This window comes from Natator depressus, chromosome 5 (genome assembly GCF_965152275.1).
Source record: "Natator depressus isolate rNatDep1 chromosome 5, rNatDep2.hap1, whole genome shotgun sequence".
Classification (NCBI taxonomy): domain Eukaryota; kingdom Metazoa; phylum Chordata; order Testudines; family Cheloniidae; genus Natator; species Natator depressus.
Window position 1 is genome coordinate 1,118,419 of NC_134238.1, and position 17,917 is coordinate 1,136,335.

Genomic DNA, 17,917 nt, shown 5'->3' on the forward strand with positions numbered 1-17,917 from the left:
TTCAGCCGAGTGGGGTTCCCCAGGGAAGTCTTGACAGACCAAGGCTCCAACTTCATGTCGGCCCTGCTCCGGTGCTTGTGGGAGAAATGTGGGGTCCGGCATGACTGGGCCTCAGCGTATCACCCCCAGTCCAATGGGCTGGTGGAGAGGTTTAACGGGACGCTAAAGATGATGCTGAAAACCTTTATGAACCAGCACCCGCAGGATTGGGACAAGTACTTACCTCACCTGCTGTTCGCGTACAGGGAGGTGCCCCAGGAGTCTACCGGATTTTCGCCTTTCGAACTGTTATATGGAAGGAGGGTGAGGGGCCCCCTGGACCTGATGAGAGACGAGTGGGAGGGGAAGGCCACTCCCGATGGAGAGTCAGTGGTGGAGTATGTCCTGACCTTCCGAGAGAGACTGGCTGAACTCATGGGCCTGGCCAGGGAGAATCTGGCCAGAGCCCAGAGGAAGCAGAAGGTCTGGTATGACCGCACGGCGCGGGCCCGTGCCTACGCCACCGGGGATCAGGTGATGGTTCTCATCCCCGTGAGAAAGAACAAACTACAGGCCGCCTGGGAGGGCCCGTTCAAGGTCGTCAAGCAGCTCAATGAGGTAAACTATGTGGTGGAGCTGTCGAACCGGGCCCACCACCGCCGGGTGTACCATGTGAATATGATGAAGCCATATTATGCCAGGGGGAATGTGGTGTTAGCTGTGTGTGGTCAGTGGGAGGAGCAGGGAGATGACCCTTTAGTAGATCTATTCCCTGGGACCAGAGCTGGTTCCCCCCTGGAAACAATCCCCCTCTCGGATCAGCTCACCCCTGCCCAGCAAGCTGAGGTCAGGGGGGTGCTGCATCCGTACCGACAGCTGTTTTCCAACCAGCCTGGACGCACTAATCTGACTGTCCACCGGGTGCAGACAGGGTCGCCCCCGCCGATAAGATGCTCCCCCTTCCGAGTCACAGGGAAAACTGCTCAGGACCTGGAAAGAGAGGTCCGGGACATGCTGGCTTTGGGGGTGATCCAGCCATCGGCCAGCCCTTGGGCCTCGCCAGTGGTGCTGGTCCCCAAAAAGGATGGGTCAGTCCGGTTCTGTGTGGACTATCGGAAGCTCAATGCCATCACTGTATCGGATGCCTACCCCATGCCCAGGCCGGACGAGCTCCTAGACAAGCTGGGAGGAGCTCGGTACCTTACCACCATGGACCTTACAAAGGGCTACTGGCAAGTGCCGCTGGATGCAGATGCCCGGCTGAAATCGGCCTTTATCACCCCTCTGGGGCTCTGTGAGTTTCTGACCCTGCCTTTCGGCCTCAAGGGAGCGCCGGCCACCTTCCAGCGCCTGGTGGACCAGCTCCTGAGGGGGATGGAGAGTTTTGCCGTGGCGTATATTGACGACATCTGTGTCTTTAGCCAGACCTGGGAGGACCACGTGTCCCAGGTTAGACAAGTGCTGGACCGACTCCAGGGGGCTGGGCTGACTGTCAAAGCGGAGAAGTGCAAGGTGGGGATGGCTGAAGTATCTTACCTGGGCCATCGGGTGGGGAGCGGCCGCCTAAAGCCGGAACCGGCCAAGGTGGAGGTGATCAGAGACTGGCCCGCTCCCCACACCAAAAAGCAGGTCCAAGCCTTTATTGGGATGGCAGGATACTACCGAAGATTTGTGCCCCACTTTAGCGCCATCGCCACCCCCATCACTGAGCTATGCAAGAAGGGGAAGCCAGACAAGGTGGTCTGGACCGAGCAGTGCCAGGAGGCTTTCCGGGAGCTGAAGGAGGCTCTGGTCAGTGGCCTAGTTCTGGCAAACCCAGACTTTGACAAGCCCTTTGTGGTGTTCACCGACGCCTCCGACACGGGACTGGGGGCAGTGTTAATGCAGGAGGATGAAAAGGGGGAGAGACACCCCATCGTGTACCTGAGCAAGAAGTTGCTACCCTGGGAGCAACAGTACGCGGCCATCGAGAAGGAGTGCCTGGCCATGGTGTGTGCCCTCAAGAAACTAGAGCCCTATCTCTTCGGGCGACACTTCACCGTGTACACCGACCACTCTCCCCTGACCTGGCTGCACCAGATGAAAGGAGCCAACGCCAAGCTCCTGAGGTGGAGCCTGCTCCTGCAGGATTACGACATGGACGTGGTCCACGTGAAGGGAAGTGCCAACCTGATAGCGGATGCGCTGTCCCGGAGAGGGGGCCCCGAACTTCCCCAGGTCACTGGTCACAGTGACCCCGCCCCTTTCAGTCTCGAAGGGGGGAGAGATGTGACGCAGCAGGGAGGGGGGAGTGTTGACCTGGGAATGTGCCCTGGGGACGGGAGACCTGAGAGCCTGTCACCTGAGCCAGGAGGGGGAGGGGGAGGTAACACCTCTGCCCGGGAATGTGGACGGAGGCTGCAGGAGGGAGCCTGCTGGGTGGGTTTAGTTTCAGTTTGGGGCTGGGTGGAGGAACACAGGGAACCCCAGGGCTGGGGTCTAAGCTCCCTGCTCCCCCAGAAGGACTTGACTGAGGGGTCCTGGGTGTCCCCACAAGCTCTGTTTTGGACTGTGTTCCTGTGGTCCAATAAACCTTCTGTGTTACTGGCTGGCTGAGAGTCTCAGTGAATCCCAGGAAGAGGGGTGCAGGGCCTGGACTCCCCCACACTCCGTGAAAGGGTCCCCTCACTTAGTGGGGTGAATGGGTGCCCCCTGCTGCCTCTTCACTGTGAGCCCTGGGTGGGGCAGGCCAGCCTCCCAGCCTCAGCACCAGAGCGGGTCCCAGGTACCCTCACCTGCGGCTGGGGCTTTTGCGCAGCATCAGCACCTGTGATTTGGTCTGCAGACAGACAGCCCCAGCCCTGAGACCCCCCCTGACCATCCTGGGCCCGAGGAAGACCCCAGTCCTAGAGTGCCGCAGCCCTGAGACCCCCCTGACCATCCTGGGCCCCAGGAAGACCCCAGCCCTAGAGTGCCCCTGCCCTGAGACCACCCTGACCATCCTGGCCCCAGTGAGACCCCAGCCCCAGAGTGCCCCTGCCCTGACCGTCCCCATGACAGCTGCCGAGCAGGGGGAGCTGGGGTCTGCAAGCCCGTTCATCCTGCCATCTGGTGCAGTGAGAGCTGCTGTGGGCCCCCCCCATCCAGGGGTCCCGGCCACGCTGGGGCTCTCTGACAAGCTGTGCGGGTCACACTCCCCCTAGGCCAGCTCTCCGTGCGTCGCGGGGGAGCCTTGCCGTGGGGTTAATGGCCCGGCTGGGAGCACGCGGCAGCTCACATGGGCGCCGAGCAGCTCCGGGCTGGGCCCGGAGTCGGTGCTCTGCCTCCAGGCTGGCAGCACACAGGGCTGCTCCCAGGGTATCGCCCCCACCTGGCTCGCTCGCTCTGTCCCCCCCCGTCCCTCGCGCGTGGCGCTCCCCGGCCTAGAGATCTGCCCCACGCCCGACCTCCACACGTGCAGAGCCAAGTCCCTTTATTGGTGGCTGCCCCGGGGCGGGCCTCACGCCTTCTTGCCGCTCTGCTTGGCTGGGCTTCGCAGTCCTGGGGAGGGAAAAGGCAGAGCGTGTGAGGACGGGGCAGGGAGCTCCCCCAGCGGGGCCTGGGGGGCAGAGCTGTGCCCCGGGTGTCCTGTCAGGATGGTGTCCCGCAGCTCAGGCATCTCGGCAAAGGGCAAGTAGTCTTCTCCTGGGGGCAGAAGAGAGAGGCAGGCGTGGGACGGAGGCCGGAGGCTGGGGGTAACACAGGGAGGATGGGGGCCCTGGAGAGGGCCAGAGGCATGGAATGGGGGCTGCAGGGCATGGGGGCAACAGCAAGGGGCGGGGGCCATGGCAGTGGGGGTAACATGAGGAGGAATGGAGAGTCATGGGGAGGGGCGGCAGGCACGGCGTGCAGGGGAAAGACAGGGACATGGGACGGAGGCCATGGGGCATAAGGGTAACTCAGGAGGGGGAGGCGGTAACAGGTAGGGTTGCCAGGTGCCCGGTGTCTGGTCGAAAAGGGACCCGAGCCGTGTCCGGTCAGATGTACGGACCGGACACCAATAGTCCAGTTACTGCTGGTGTGGGAGGAGCCAGGTCATCAACCCCCCCAGCCCCTGTCAGCTGGGACCACCTCAGATCAGACCAACGGGCCCGTCCAGCCCAGGGTCCCCCCGAGATCAGAGCAATGGCCCCGTCCGGCCCAGGGTCCCCCCGAGATCAGACCAATGGGCCCATCCAGCCCAGGGTCATCCCCCCCCACCCAGATCAGACCAATGGGCCCCTCCAGCCCAGGGTCCCCCCCAAATCAGACCAATGGGCTCATCTAGCCCAGGGGTTCCCACCCCCAGAACAGATCAATGGTCCCACCCAGCCCAGTGTTCTCCCACCCCCCCGAACAGCCCAATGGGTCCATCCCGGCCCCACAGGAGGGGCGCCCAGCTGTGCTGCTCAGCTGGTGCCCCCCGCTCTCTGAGCTTGGCCGGGGGGGCTCAGGGGAAGGCGGGAGGTGGCGGGAGAGGGGGGTGGTGTGGGGCTGAGGACACGGGGCGGGGCCCCAGTCTGGAGCTGAGCTTTGCAGAGTGTGTGTGACACGGGGACGGTGCCCCACAGAACTACACAACGCCCCATGTGGACGCTCTGACTCTGGCGTGAGTGGCCTTCTGGCTTAGCTTCAATCCCTCCCAAAGGGACATCAGAGAAGGCCAGGGCAGAGGATGTAGGAAAACGCTGTATTAATTTTATGGACAAAATAAGTGTGCCTCAGTTTCCCCACTCACTCTGTACTGTAACCCTCTGGGAGTGAAGGGGTTAATTTATTTCCTGGGACAGGGACAGGGTAGGAGGCAGTCGGCTGGCTGAGTTGGGGAATGGTGTTTCCTTGACGATAGAAAGGATTCCCCTCACCGGCTGGGAACTCTTGGTGGCCAGTGGCCATGGGGCATGGCACACTCCAAAGCCATGGGAGGGCTGATGAAGCAGGATTTTTGGGTAATATTTTTATGAAGCCAATGTGTGCCTCAGTTTCCCTCTCTACGTTGTATTGTTACTCAGTGGGCCCAAAAGGGTTAACGCTGCCCCTGGCCCAGCACGGGGGACACGGGGGGGGGGGGGTCACCTGCTGTTGGGGTGCAGTGAATTGGGTCCTTACGGAACCGGCATGACCGACCCAGACTAGGGCTCCGGAGAGACCTCGCCACCTGCGAGGACACAGCAGTAGGGGCTCCGCAGGGGGAGCTCTGGTGCAGCGGCTGGGAACGCAGCATGGCCCTGCCTGGAGACCAAAGGATGGGAGGTGACCGAGGGGAACCCAGCGGGGACACGTCTCGCCCAGGGTCCGGCTGGGTGGGACGCGCTGGGCAGGGCTCTGGGGGTGGAGCAGGAGGCTGGAGCCCAAGGGGTTAAACTTGGAGGTGGTGGGCTGCGGGGCTGGGGGAAGGAAAGGCGGCCCGCCCTCCGTGAGGGTCTGACCCATTAAAGGGATCCTCCAAGGGACTGTCTAAACGCCGGGGTGCAGCCCCCATCCTGTGGCTCCACGACAGAGGGAACAGGGCCCGAGATCTGAGGGGTGAGGAGTGGCTCTCCGGAGCCAGCTGCCAGAGCGGGGAGGGAGTTGGGCTTCGCTGGCCCATCCCGACCCCTTTGCTGCTGGACTCGCGATCCTGGCTGGGTGCGTTGCTTCTGTTCCACTGGGGAGCCACAGTGAGTGGCGGGGCTCAGCATGGGGGGGCCACGCCGCGTCCCTGTGTACAAAGTGCAGGCCCAGTGCCTAGTGCTGGAGGGGGCTGTGTGATGAAGCGGGACTGTTCTTAATGTTTCCTCTGAATAGTGTGGGGGTGCCTCAGTTTCCCCTAAGCAGTTCGTAAGTATCTAGTGGGTGGGGTAAGGGTGTATGATCGTTGCAGAGCTCTAGAGGGCAGGTGTGTGCAGGGGTCTGGACACAGACAATGGCCGACACCCTGTTTCCTGGCAACTGATGGCCTGGGCCCTTCCCCCCTGCAAGGTGAGAGCTAAAGGGTTGGAGAACAAAGGAATCCGGTGACCTCCTGGCCCGGGAAAGGGACAAAGGAGGAGGGGCTGGAGGGAGTTTCAGTTTGGGGCTGGCTGGGACATGGAGTGAAGGGCAGATGGGGTTGTCTGGCTCACTGCCCCCCAAAATGGACCCAGCTGAGGGCTCCTGTTCTCTGCACCTGCAAGCTCTGTTTTAGACCATGTTCCTGTCGTCTAATAAACCTCTGTTTTACTGGCTGGCTGAGAGTCCCGTCTGACTGCGGAGTTGGGGGGCAGGACCCTCTGGCTTCCCCAGGACCCCGCCTGGGCGGACTCGCTGTGGGAAGCGCAGGGAGGGGCAGAGGAGGCTGAATGCTCCGAGGTCAGACCCAGGAAGGTGGAAGCCGGGTGAGCTGTGTGTCCTGAAGACAGTCTGCTCCCAGAGAGGAGACTTCCCTAGAGTCCTGACCGGCTTCATGGGGAGCAGTTCCAGAGCATGGCCCGGGGACCCCGTGACAGGCTGTGCCGGGGGAATGGTGCGAGGGGGCGGGGGCCAGACCTGCCGTGGGCTCCGTGCCAGCTACTCTGTCCCAGGACAGGCGTGTCCCTGGGGCTACGCCGGGGGTGACAGCGCTGCCATGGGGCAGGGCAGTGGGGGTTCTCCTCAGGGTGATAAGCCCTGGAGCTCCAGGGGCGACTGAGCTGGGGGCCGCACTGCCCTGGGCCCGACCCTACGTGCTACCATGGGAGCGAGGGGGGCAGAGGCCAGCCATGTGCCCCCCCCACGCTGCGCATACCATAGGGCCGGCCCCCTTTTCTCCGAGTCTCAGCCGTCTCGAAGAAGGTCTCGTGCTCCTCCCAGCGCCGGTCACAGGCCGCACACAGGAAGTTGGACTCAAAGCAGACGCACCAACAGCCTGTGTGGGGAAGGGCAGGGCTCAGCCCGGTGGGGATTCAGGGCCCCTGGGTCTTGGCCAGAGCACCCGAGAGTCCCCAGCACCCTCCCTCACCCTCCCCATAGCACCGGCAGCCTCTGGCCAGAGCACACCCAGCCACAGGCACCAAGGAGACACTTTCTGTGCCACATGGTTGGCAGGAAATGCCCAGGGGACAGGCAGTGACAGCCCACGTGCACACAGTGACAGCTCACAGACACACACAGTGACAGCCCATGTGCGCACACACACACGCACACACATTGACAGCCCATGTGCGCACACACACACGCACACACAGTGACAGCCTGTGATGAAGTGGGACTGTTCTTAATATTTCCTCTGAATAGTGTGGGGGTGCCTCAGTTTCCCCCATGAAGTTCTTAAGTCTCTAGGGGGTGGGGTAAGGGTGTATGATCATTGCAGAGCCCTAGAGGGCAGGTGTGTGCAGGGGTCTGGACACAGAGAATGGCAAACACCCTGTTTCCTGGCAACTGATGGCCTGGGCCCTTCCCCCCTGCAAGGTGAGAGCTAAAGGGTTGGAGAACAAAGGGATCCGGTGACCTCCTGGCCCAGGAAAGGGAGGAAGCCCAGAGGAGGAGGGGCTGGAGGGAGTTTCAGTTTGGGGCTGGCTGGGACATGGAGTGAAGTGCAGACGTGGTTGTCTGGCTCACTGCCCCCCAAAATGGACCCGGCTGAGGGGTCCCGTTCTCTGCAGCTAAAAACTCTGTTAGACCATGTTCCTGTCGTCTAATAAACCTCTGTGTTACTGGCTGGCTGAGAGTCCCGTCTGACTGTGGAGTTGGGGGGCAGGACCCTCTGGCTTCCCCAGGAGCCCGTCTGGGCGGACTCGCTGTGGGAAGCGCAGGGAGGGGCAGAGGAGGCTGAATGCTCCGAGGTCAGACCCAGGAAGGTGGAAGCCGGGTGAGCTGTGTGTCCTGCAGACAGGCTGCTCCCCGAGAGGAGACTTCCCCAGAGTCCTGCCTGGCTTCGTAGGGAGCAGTTCCAGAGCATGGCCCGGGGACTCCGGGACCCAGCCCATGTGCGCGCACACACGCACACACAGTGACAGCCCAGATGCGCACTCGCAGTGACAGCCTACATGTCCGCCCCCCCGCAGGCACGCACACACTCTCTGCCCCGCGGCCGCACGCCCTGCCCGTAGCTGCCCCCACCTGCGGCTCGACAGGCGCGGCGGGCGCTGGGCGCGTGCTCCTCGTGGCTGTGCTTGCAGCGGCACGTGGCCCGCCAGGCGGAGGGGTCGAAGCCAGCTCTCCTCCTCAGCCAGAACTCGCCCCCGTCCTCGGGCCGGGAGGGGATGAAGAGGAAGCTCTGGCACGTGCAGCTGGGCACGATGCAGGGCATCCGCGCACGCGTCTCTGCAGAGCAAATGCCCGTCACCCCTTGGGCCACACACAGCGAGCCCTCCCCACCCCCGGGAGAGACCCAGGAACTGCCCGGGGGCACTGCCCCATAGAGCCCCCCAGGCTCTGAGCTGGCAGTCTGGTGTGGGAAGGGGGAGAGTCTCTTCGGGGCTTGGCTGTCTCTAGGGTCCCCGCTCTACCCCAGAGAAAGCCCAGCCTTTGAACACTGCCAGGCTGCTGCTAAGGAGACCTGCCTGCTCTATGAAGGGCCCCACCCCAGCACCCCCTGCCCCACAGCCTGGGGCCAACAGAGGAGGGGACCGAGCAGCAGCCAAGCTCAGAGGGAGCAGGAGGGGATTGGAGCTGGGTGTGCAATGGGGGACCCCTGCCCTGGCCCTGGGGGATGGGCACATGGGCTCCATGGGACAGAGTGGGGCTGACCCATCACTGCCAGCCTTGAGTGCACGGGGCTGGCGGGGAGCAGGGCCAAGAGGGGAACTGGTGCCTGGAGAGCTCACACACTACCCCTAGTTCCTGCCAGCCCTTCCCCACTGAACCCGGGCAGCCCAGACCCCCGACACAGGCCTGGTGCTCCCCCGCCTCCACCAGCCCTACCCCACGGCACCTCGCTACCCCATACTCACCAACACGGGCCTGGTGCTCCCCAGACCCCGCCAGCCCTGCCCCACGACACCCAGGCACCCTGTACCCCCTAGTGCCCCCCCCGGCCCCACCAGCCCTGCCCCAGAGCACCCGGCTGCCCCGTACTCACCAACACGGGCCTGGCACCCCCCCAGACCCCGCCAGCCCTGCCCCAGAGCACCTGGCTGCCCCGCACCTACCGACATAGACCTGGTGCTCCCGCAGGAGGTGCCCGCAGAAGCACTTGGAGAGGTCACCCACGCGGAAGCAGTCCCACAGATATTCGGGGCAGCGCCAGCCGATGTAGAGACCTGTGGGCGGGAGGGGGTCAGCTCTGCCCAGGATCCTCCATCCCCTGCTCCCCTGCGCTGGTGCCCCCCAGCCAGGTCCTGGGCGCCCGAGTTACGTGCTGCGCCCCCTTAGTCCCAGGCCAGGCTCCCTGGCCTCTCCTGAGCCCCCCAGCTCCAGCCCGCGGGGCTCGGTGCCATTCCCCAGCGAGCAGAGGGGTCCCGCGCCCCCCGCAAAGGGCCCTACCTGTCTGCATGGCCTTGAGGGCCGCCTCCCTCTCCAGGTGGAACAGCTCCTGCACCTCCCTGCCGAACTGCTCCCGGTGCATGGCCTTGGCCACCGCCACCAGCTCGGCCCTCCTGGCCGGGACGATGGGCCGCACCGAATAGCCTGGGCAGAGACGGGGCGGGGTGAGTGGGCAGGGGCAGCCTCCCCACCTGGGACCCTCCCCGACCCATGGGGCCTGGCCCGGCTCTCTGAGCCCAGGCTCTGCGTGGGACTGACTGCCCGGAGCCCCCACTCAGGGTAGCGGAGCTGGCAGGCAGCCCTCCCTGGCTCTGCCGGTGCCCCTCACTTCCAACCCACACCCCGCTGCTAGCCCAGCCCTGGGCGCCCCATAGTCCTGCGGGGCTCCTCACTTCCAACCCACACCCCCCTGCTAGCCCAGCCCTGGGTGCCCCATAGTCCTGCCGGTGCCCCTCAATCCCAACCCACACCCTGCTGCTAGCCCAGCCCTGGGCGCCCCATAGTCCTGCCGGTGCCCCTCAATCCCAACCCACACCCCGCTGCTAGCCCAGCCCTGGGCGCCCCATAGTCCTGCGGGGCTCCTCACTTCCAACCCACACCCCGCTGCTAGCCCAGCCCTGGGCGCCCCACAGTCCTGCCAGTGCCCCTCACTTCCAACCCACACCCCCCTGCTAGCCCAGCCCTGGGCGCCCCATAGTCCTGCCAGTGCCCCTCAATCCCAACCCACACCCTGCTGCTAGCCCAGCCCTGGGCGCCCCATAGTCCTGCCGGTGCCCCTCAATCCCAACCCACACCCCACTGCTAGCCCAGCCCTGGGCGCCCCATAGTCCTGCCGGTGCCCCTCAATCCCAACCCACACCCCGCTGCTAGCCCAGCCCTGGGCTCCCCACAGTCCTGCCGGTGCCCCTCACTTCCAACCCACACCCCGCTGCTAGCCCAGCCCTGGGCGCCCCATAGTCCTGCCGGGCTCCTCACTTCCAACCCACACCCCCCTGCTAGCCCAGCCCTGGGCGCCCCATAGTCCTGCCGGAGTCCCTCAATCCCAACCCACACCCCGCTGCTAGCCCAGCCCTGGGCGCCCCATAGTCCTGCCGGGCTCCTCACTTCCAACCCACATCCCCGCTGCTAGCCCAGCTCTGGGCGCCCCACAGTCCTGCCGGTGCCCCTCAATCCCAACCCACATCCCCGCTGCTAGCCCAGCCCTGGGCGCCCCATAGTCCTGCCGGTGCCCCTCAATCCCAATCCACACCCCCCTGCTAGCCCAGCCCTGGGCGCCCCACAGTCCTGCCGGTGCCCCTCACTTCCAACCCACACCCCGCTGCTAGCCCAGCCCTGGGCGCCCCTCACCCCACAGCACCGCTGATGCCCCTCACTCCTGACCCACACACCCCTGCTAGCCTAGCCCTGGGCTTCCCAAACACAGCCCTGCCGGTGCCCCTCAACCCTGATCTGCAGCCTCTGCTACCCAAGCTAGGGGGTCCCCCTACTCCTGGACCCCTCAATCTCCATTCATCGCCTTGGGTGCTGGGGCACGTTTACACCCTCTTCTCCTAGCCATGCCCCTCCCCCAGCCTGTTACCTGGCAGGGCGTGGGGCTCAGGGTCGGGGGGAGACCGGCTGGGTCAGAGCCGGGAGTCGCGCTGGTGCTGGAGGCAGCTTCGCAGCCCTGGATCCCGAGGCCTCAGCTCACCCCATCGAGGGGAGATCGGGCCCCGTGGCCCATTCGGCCCTTGGCATTGCCGGCCCCAGCGCCAGCTCTGGGTTCCTCCCGGGGGTGGGGGTGACCTACCCACAACCGCTTTCTTGGCTGCTTTCTTCTTCGTGCCGCCCAGGGGCTTGTGCTTCGTCTGGGTGTGGATGTCGGTCACTTCCACCTCCTCCTGGTCCTCCTCCTCGTCGGCCTCCACCCCAGCCCCAGCTGGTGCCTCGTGGGACGGGCCCGAGGGCTCCTGGCCTGGCGGGGGGGACGGGCCCGAGGGCTCCTCGGCCGGCGGGGGGGACAGGCCTGAGGGCTCCTGGCCTGGCAGGGGGGACCAGCCCCCCTTGCCCTCCATGCTGGACTCCTCGCCCTCCGTGGCTGGTTCTGCCCAGACAAAGGGTGGGCCAAGCCTGGGGCCTGGGGCCAGCTGTTGTTGGATGCTAGGTTACGGCTGTTATCTGTTGCTAGGTAACTGCGGTGGCCGTGGTGACTCTGGGAGCAGCCCAGGGATTGGCCAGGGAGAGAACTGGGCTGCGTGACACCCCCTGACTGGCCCAGCTCTGATAGCCCCCCTGGGGACGGGGCTGCGGGGTCACAGGGGCAGCACCCCAGGTCCCTGCAGGGATGTGGGGTCATAGTGCTGGTTTCATGATTGCCCAAGGGGGAATCAGATACCAGGGTGATGGGTGCAGGAGACTGACAGGCGGGGGAGGCAGGTGTGGGGTCAGAGGGGCTTGGGGATTACTGGGGAGCAGAGTGATGTTTTAATTAGGAGGGGCAGTATGGGGAAGTGGTTAGAGCAGGGGGCTGGGGCCAGGACTCCTGCGTTCTGTTCCCAGGCTCCGTCTAGGTTACACAGGGATGCTAATCTCGGGGGGGCGGGGGGGCGGGTGTGCGGTGCCCCAGCAGAGCACTCTACAGCACAGCAAGGAGGCCCCGTTCCCACAACAACAGGAAGGGGGGCCATCCCCAAAGCAACAGGAACAATGGGAAGGAGGATCAGGCAGGGTTAGGCTCAGGGTAGTGCTTAGGTCAACGTACTTGGGTTGATGCAGTGTTAGTGTAGACACTGTGTTGCTTATGTAACCTTTCCGCCAGGTGGAGCCGGCAGCAACCAGGGCCGGGTTCCATATCTAGAGGTTCCTTTCCATCCATCCAACACAGAACCGGCTCGAGCCCCCACCCAGTGACCTGGGACAATTACACCCCAGCCCCAAGGGCCTCTGAGAGGCAATACTTCCCCCCTCACAAGCACTGAGTCTGAGGGTAGAAAAGAAACTTTTAATAAAAGGAGGGAAGTAACTCGGAGTGAATTTGGGAAAACACCTCACACAGCGTTCATAAACCTAAACCCTGAGTAAAGACCCACCCCCAAGTAGGTCGGGCAGTGCCCTTTCCCCCTCAGGGTCTTAGCTCCAGCAACCCAAAAGTCCCTTTCACATGCCCGACCTGACCCTTCTCTGCACCCCCCTCACAGTTGCTGTCCTTGGTCAGCGCAGACCCAGAGTTCACCTCTCCCCTGCGTGGGGTAAAGAGGCACCTTACTCGCTCCGCTGCTTGGGCACTCGCTCGCTGCTTCCCCTGGCCACCTGCTCACCGCTGCACCAGCCACTCGGTCACGAGCCGACTGTCAGTCGCCTTCTGCCTCTCGGCTGTGACCTTGGCACATCCGTCTCCGAGTGATTGCCAGCTCTGTGCAGGCTGCCCCATCTCAAGGGATTCCAGCTCTCAGTGGTTTTAGCTCTTAGCAGGCAGGGCAGAAACACAGTTCGACCGCAACCCGTTCCAGCTCTGATTGGGCATTTAACAGAACAAAGAGGTGCCTAAGGAAGCCTATTTAGCTCTATTCTTTGAGCAGTGGAGGGAGCAGACCAGGGAGGCCCCTACAGTGTACGCAGCCTCCAAGCTGGGGAAACCTGCTTCCACCCCTGTTACTGTCAGAGGACTCTGACATTCAAGCTCCCGACTTAATCAGGTTCTTGCAACTGAGGGGGACAGGTTGAGCGCACTCCTGGTTTCCTGTATTCCTACAATAATTACAGAGTTGGTAACCATATTTCACTACCCCAGCGTTCAGTACTAAGGTGATTTGTACCCAACGTCAGCCACAGTTGATCACTTTTTGCTGCATATGTAAGCAGAGTAGGAACATAAACACAGCCAAGTCTCCCCCTCCCAGCTAGCCGTCAGGGAAGCAGTGATTCAGCCCCTGCTTACACTTGCATTGAATGTTGCTGCCTTTCAGAAGCCATCCCACAATGCCCCCCAGTGACAGCTAAATTGGCACATGCGCTCCTGGTGAGAATGCACACCGCCAACACAAGGAGTGTAGTGTGGATGTGTAAAACTGATTCACTGATGCAGTGGCCGTACGTCAATGTAACTTAGGTCAACTTAATTTTGTAGGTAGACTTGCCCTTACCCTGCCCTGAGAGCAAACAATCCTTTTCCACCCACTGGATAACATTGCAGCACATTGGGGAAACTGAGACACACACAGGCTTCATAAAAATATTACAAACCGTTCCCCCTTCATCACAAAGTGTCCCTGTATAAACAACTCCTTGCCCTACCCCAGAGGGGCCACATCTCAGCACCGGGCAAAGGGTCCCTTCATGAACAACCCTGTGCCCCACCCCAGAGGTGACGGCATCTCAGACCCAAGCGAGGGGTCCCTGTATAGACAACCCAATGCCCAGAGGCAGTTACAGAGGGGCAGGGATCCAGGCGGTCCCAGGGCACTCTGGTGGGGATGTGCAGTGAGGCTGACTGGCCTCCCGCCCCACTTGAGAGCGAGGGACCACTACAGCATGGAGCCGCAGCAGCTCTGACATCTTAGAAGCCGATATTCCAAGTGCTTAGCTGCACCCCCTGCCCTGCGCTCCGGGTGGTGGGTATTTCAGCCCCTTCTTGATGGGTCTCGGGCCCAGTCTGGCTGCAGGATGGTGTTAAAGGTTCTCTAATTGATCCTCTGACCCCGTTCGCCCTTGCAGCCTGTGCCCATGGAGCTCAGAGCCACAGTGCAGTGTGGAGATGGAACAGCCCCATGACACTAGCAAGCCAGATGCCAGCTCATGCCAAGGTCCCCAGGTCTCAGCTGAACACTGACAAGTACCTGGATGGCCCAAGTCTGACTCACCTGGGTGTTAGTGTCGTTAAAATAGGTTGTTAAAATAGGTGTTAGAGTTATAGGGATGTGACGTTATTGACATAAACTATGACCATACAGGTCATTGTTGCAACCACTGTTATATATTTGCAACAAATATTGTACAAAGGTTGTCATGTGAGGTGTCTATGAAAAGCTTATGATTTGCTGGTTAGGATGATGCTGTCTGTCTGGGATTATCATTTTTGTAGTTGAAGTTATGAATATGGGCTCTGTACTTGTATCTCAAATGTATTTGATTCCAAGTAGCCTCAATGAAGCATTTGGTCAGCTTCTCGAGAAAGGACTATTCTCAGTAAGGGCCCAATCAAGAAACAATTAACTGACAATGGACTTTGGGAGATGCCAATCCGCATCTGAGCTTTCCTGGGAACGTTAAAACTAACATGTAAACATGGCATCTGCCTGCAAAGAATTGAGTCATGCATGGACATATGACTTGCCCATGGGACACCAGACTCCATCTTGCTGCTGTGATTTTGCTCCATCTTGCTGCTGTGACTTGCCCATGGGACACCAGACTCCATCTTGCTGCTGTGGTGTCCTTCCATGGGCAGAGGATATAAAAGACCCTGAAAACTCCTCCATCTTGTCTTCAATCCTGCTTCTGACATCTGGAGGGACTTTGCTACAAACTGAAGCTCTGAACAAAGGACTGAAAGACCCATCCCAGCTGTGGATGTTCTCCAGAGACTTGATTTGAACCGGAAGTTTATTCCATCCCTGCTGCAAGGCTGAACCAAGAGCTTTGCCATGACTGTATGTCATTGATTCCATGTAACCAATTCTAGCTCTCATCTGTATTTCTTTCCTTTTATGAATAAACCTTTAGATTTTAGATTCTAAGGGATTGGCAACAGCGTGATCTGTGGGTAAGATCTGATTTGTATATTGACCTGGGTCTGGGGCTTGGTCCTTTGGGATCGAGAGAACCTTTTCTCTTTTGCTGGGGTATTGGTTTTCATAACCATCTGTCCCCATAACGAGGGGCACTGGTGGTGATACTGGGAAACTGGAGTGTCTAAGGGAATTGCTTGTGTGACTTATGGTTGGTGGGGTAAAACCAAAAGTCCTCTCTGGCTGGCTGGTTTGGTGCCTTATAAGTGGAGAAAACCCAGCCTGGGTCTGTAACTGCCCTGCTCTGAGCAATTTGTCCTGAACTGACACTCTCAGAAGTGTCCCACCAAAGGCAGCATCGTTACAAGGGATGTGTTAGGGTTTGGACTTTATTGCATGCTGGTGAGTTGGTGTTAATTTCTCCAATAACATCTGTGTCCCTCATTGTAAGCACCAGACGCTTCAGGCCCCCGTGCTCCGGGGATGTGGAAAATTTGGAAAACATCCAGTGGAGGGCAACAAAACTGATTAGGGGACTGGAACACATGACTTATGAGGAGAGGCTGAGGGAACTGGGATTGTTTAGTCTGCGGAAGAGAAGAATGAGGGGGGATTTGATAGCTGCTTTCAACTACCTGAAAGGGGGTTCCAAAGAGGATGGCTCTAGACTGTTCTCAGTGGTAGTAGATGACAGAACAAGGAGTAATGGTCTCAAGTTGCAGTGGGGGAGGCTTAGGTTGGATATTAGGAAAAACTTTTTCACTAGGAGGGTGGTGAAACACTGGAATGCGTTACCTAGGGAGGTGGTGGAATCTCCTTCCTTAGAGGTTTTCAAGGTCAGGCTTGACAAAGCCCTGGCTGGGATGATTTAGTTGGGGTTGGTCCTGCTTTGAGCAGGGGTTGGACTAGATGACCCCCTGAGGTCCCTTTCAGCCCTGGTATTCTGTGATTCTATGAACCACCCTGACTCTCTGTGGGAGTCAGGCCAGCCAGCCCCAGCCAGCCAAGGCAGAGCACTCTGGGAAGGGAACCACAGGAGGAAAGGACCTGCCTGGCCCATGGGCGGAGTGTGGGTGTGGGTGGGGCCACGCTAGGCTGTTTGGGAGGGCACAGCCTAGCCTTGCCTATGATACCCACCACCCGTGGTTCAGATGCTCAATAAACCTTCTGTTTCCCCGGCTGGCTGAGAGTCACATCTGACTGCGGAGTTGGGGGGCAGGACCCTCTGGCTTCCCCAGGAGCCTGCCTGGGCGGACTGGCTGTGGGAAGTGCAGGGAGGGGCAGAGGAGGCTGAATGCTCCGAGGTCAGACCCAGGAAGGTGGAAGCCGGGTGAGCTGTGTGTCCTGCAGACAGGCTGCTCCCAGAGAGGAGACTTCCTCAGAGTCCTGCCTGGCTTCACAGGGAGCAGTTCCAGAGCATCGCCCGGGGACTCTGTGACAAGCTCCCATTACAAAGATTGGTAAGTTGGGCAAGCCAGACGAGGGGGTCTGGACCGAGCAGTGCCAAGAGGTCTCTCTGAGCACCGAAGGAGGCTGTAACCCAGGGGCTGGGGCTGGTAAACCCAGACTTGGACAAGCCCTTTAGGGTGTTCACAGACACACCTCAGGCACAGGGCTGGGCGCGGGGCTGATGCAGGCTGATGCAAAGGGGGAGCGACACCCCATTGTGCACCTGAGCAAGAAGCTGCTTCTCTGGGAGCAGAACTACGGGGCCATCGAGAAGGAACGTCGGGCCCTGGGTTGGGCTCTTAAAAAGCTGCAGCCCTGTCTATTTGAGTGGCGTTTTGTGATGTACACTGACCACTCGCCCTGACGTGGCTGCACCGGCTGAAAGGGGCCGATGCCAAACTCCTAGGGTGGAGTCTGATCCGCCAGGATGATCATATGGGGGTGGTCCATGTTAGGAGGAGCGTGAATGTTATAGGTGATGCGCTGTCCTGAAGAGAGGGGGGGCCCTGAACTTCCCCAGGCCACTGGCTGGAGTGACCCCGCTCAGTTCAGACTCGAACGGGGGAGAGATGTGCCAAAGCTGGGGATGTTTGTAGCGTTCTACGTGAACAGCGTGTGCACGCCTCAGTTTCCCTGTGTGCTGCATGTTTAAGAAGGTGGCGGGAGAGGGGTTGTTGTTGTAGAGGACCAGGTGTGACCTCGCCAAGCAGCTGGGACCCCCAGACAACGGCCTGGAGATGGGGAACCCCAACAACTGCTGCCCTGGTGACTAAGAGGCCCACCCCCGCTTGGGAGCCAGCGGTTCTGGCCAGAGGGGAACAAAGGACGGAAGAGAGAGGGCCCCAGTGACCTGTTTACCTGGGACAGAAGACAAAGGGCAGGGGAGGAGCTGTTGGGAGAGATGATACAGGATGCCTTGGCTGGAAGGAGGCGTCTCTGGGCTGGGAGGGGAGAGCAGCCAGAGCCCCCTTGGATGTGGGACAGCCCTAGATGTGCTGGGCTGAGGGAGGCCAGGCCTGAGGCCGGAGAGTTTCCTGTGCTGGGTTCAGACACTCAATAAACCCTCCTGTGTTATGCTGGCTGAGAGTCGCTCCACCCTAGAGATCAGGGGGATTATTCCCTCTGGCCGTGGAGGCCCTGGGGGTCCAGAGTGAGGGGGCTCCCCAAGGGGGCCCATGGCAGAGACAGGCGGGCTAAGGCTCAGAGAGGTGCGGTTCCAGGAGGCAGAGGGGCTTAACCCCCGAGAGTGAGTGGACCCCCCAAGAAGAGCTGTCACACTGAAGGGGGTTCCCCTCAGGGACCGTAAGGGGTCAGGAGAGAGCACGAGTCCTGGGAGTCCATGATAGGGCCTCCTAGCTGTGATG

General features: G+C 61.1%; 1 protein-coding gene across 1 annotated transcript; it reads right to left on the reverse strand.

Moving 5' to 3' along the window:
* Positions 1 to 3,457: 3,457 nt before the first annotated feature.
* Positions 3,458 to 11,517, reverse strand: FAM221B (family with sequence similarity 221 member B). The gene is made up of 6 exons (XM_074953749.1): positions 11,189 to 11,517; positions 9,400 to 9,543; positions 9,066 to 9,176; positions 8,035 to 8,238; positions 6,722 to 6,841; positions 3,458 to 3,642 (listed from the first exon to the last, which is right to left on the reverse strand). Exons 1-6 carry the CDS (start codon positions 11,451 to 11,453, stop codon positions 3,458 to 3,460), a joined length of 1,029 nt encoding a protein of 342 aa, XP_074809850.1. The 5' UTR covers positions 11,454 to 11,517.
* Between the last annotated feature and the right edge of the window lie 6,400 nt (positions 11,518 to 17,917).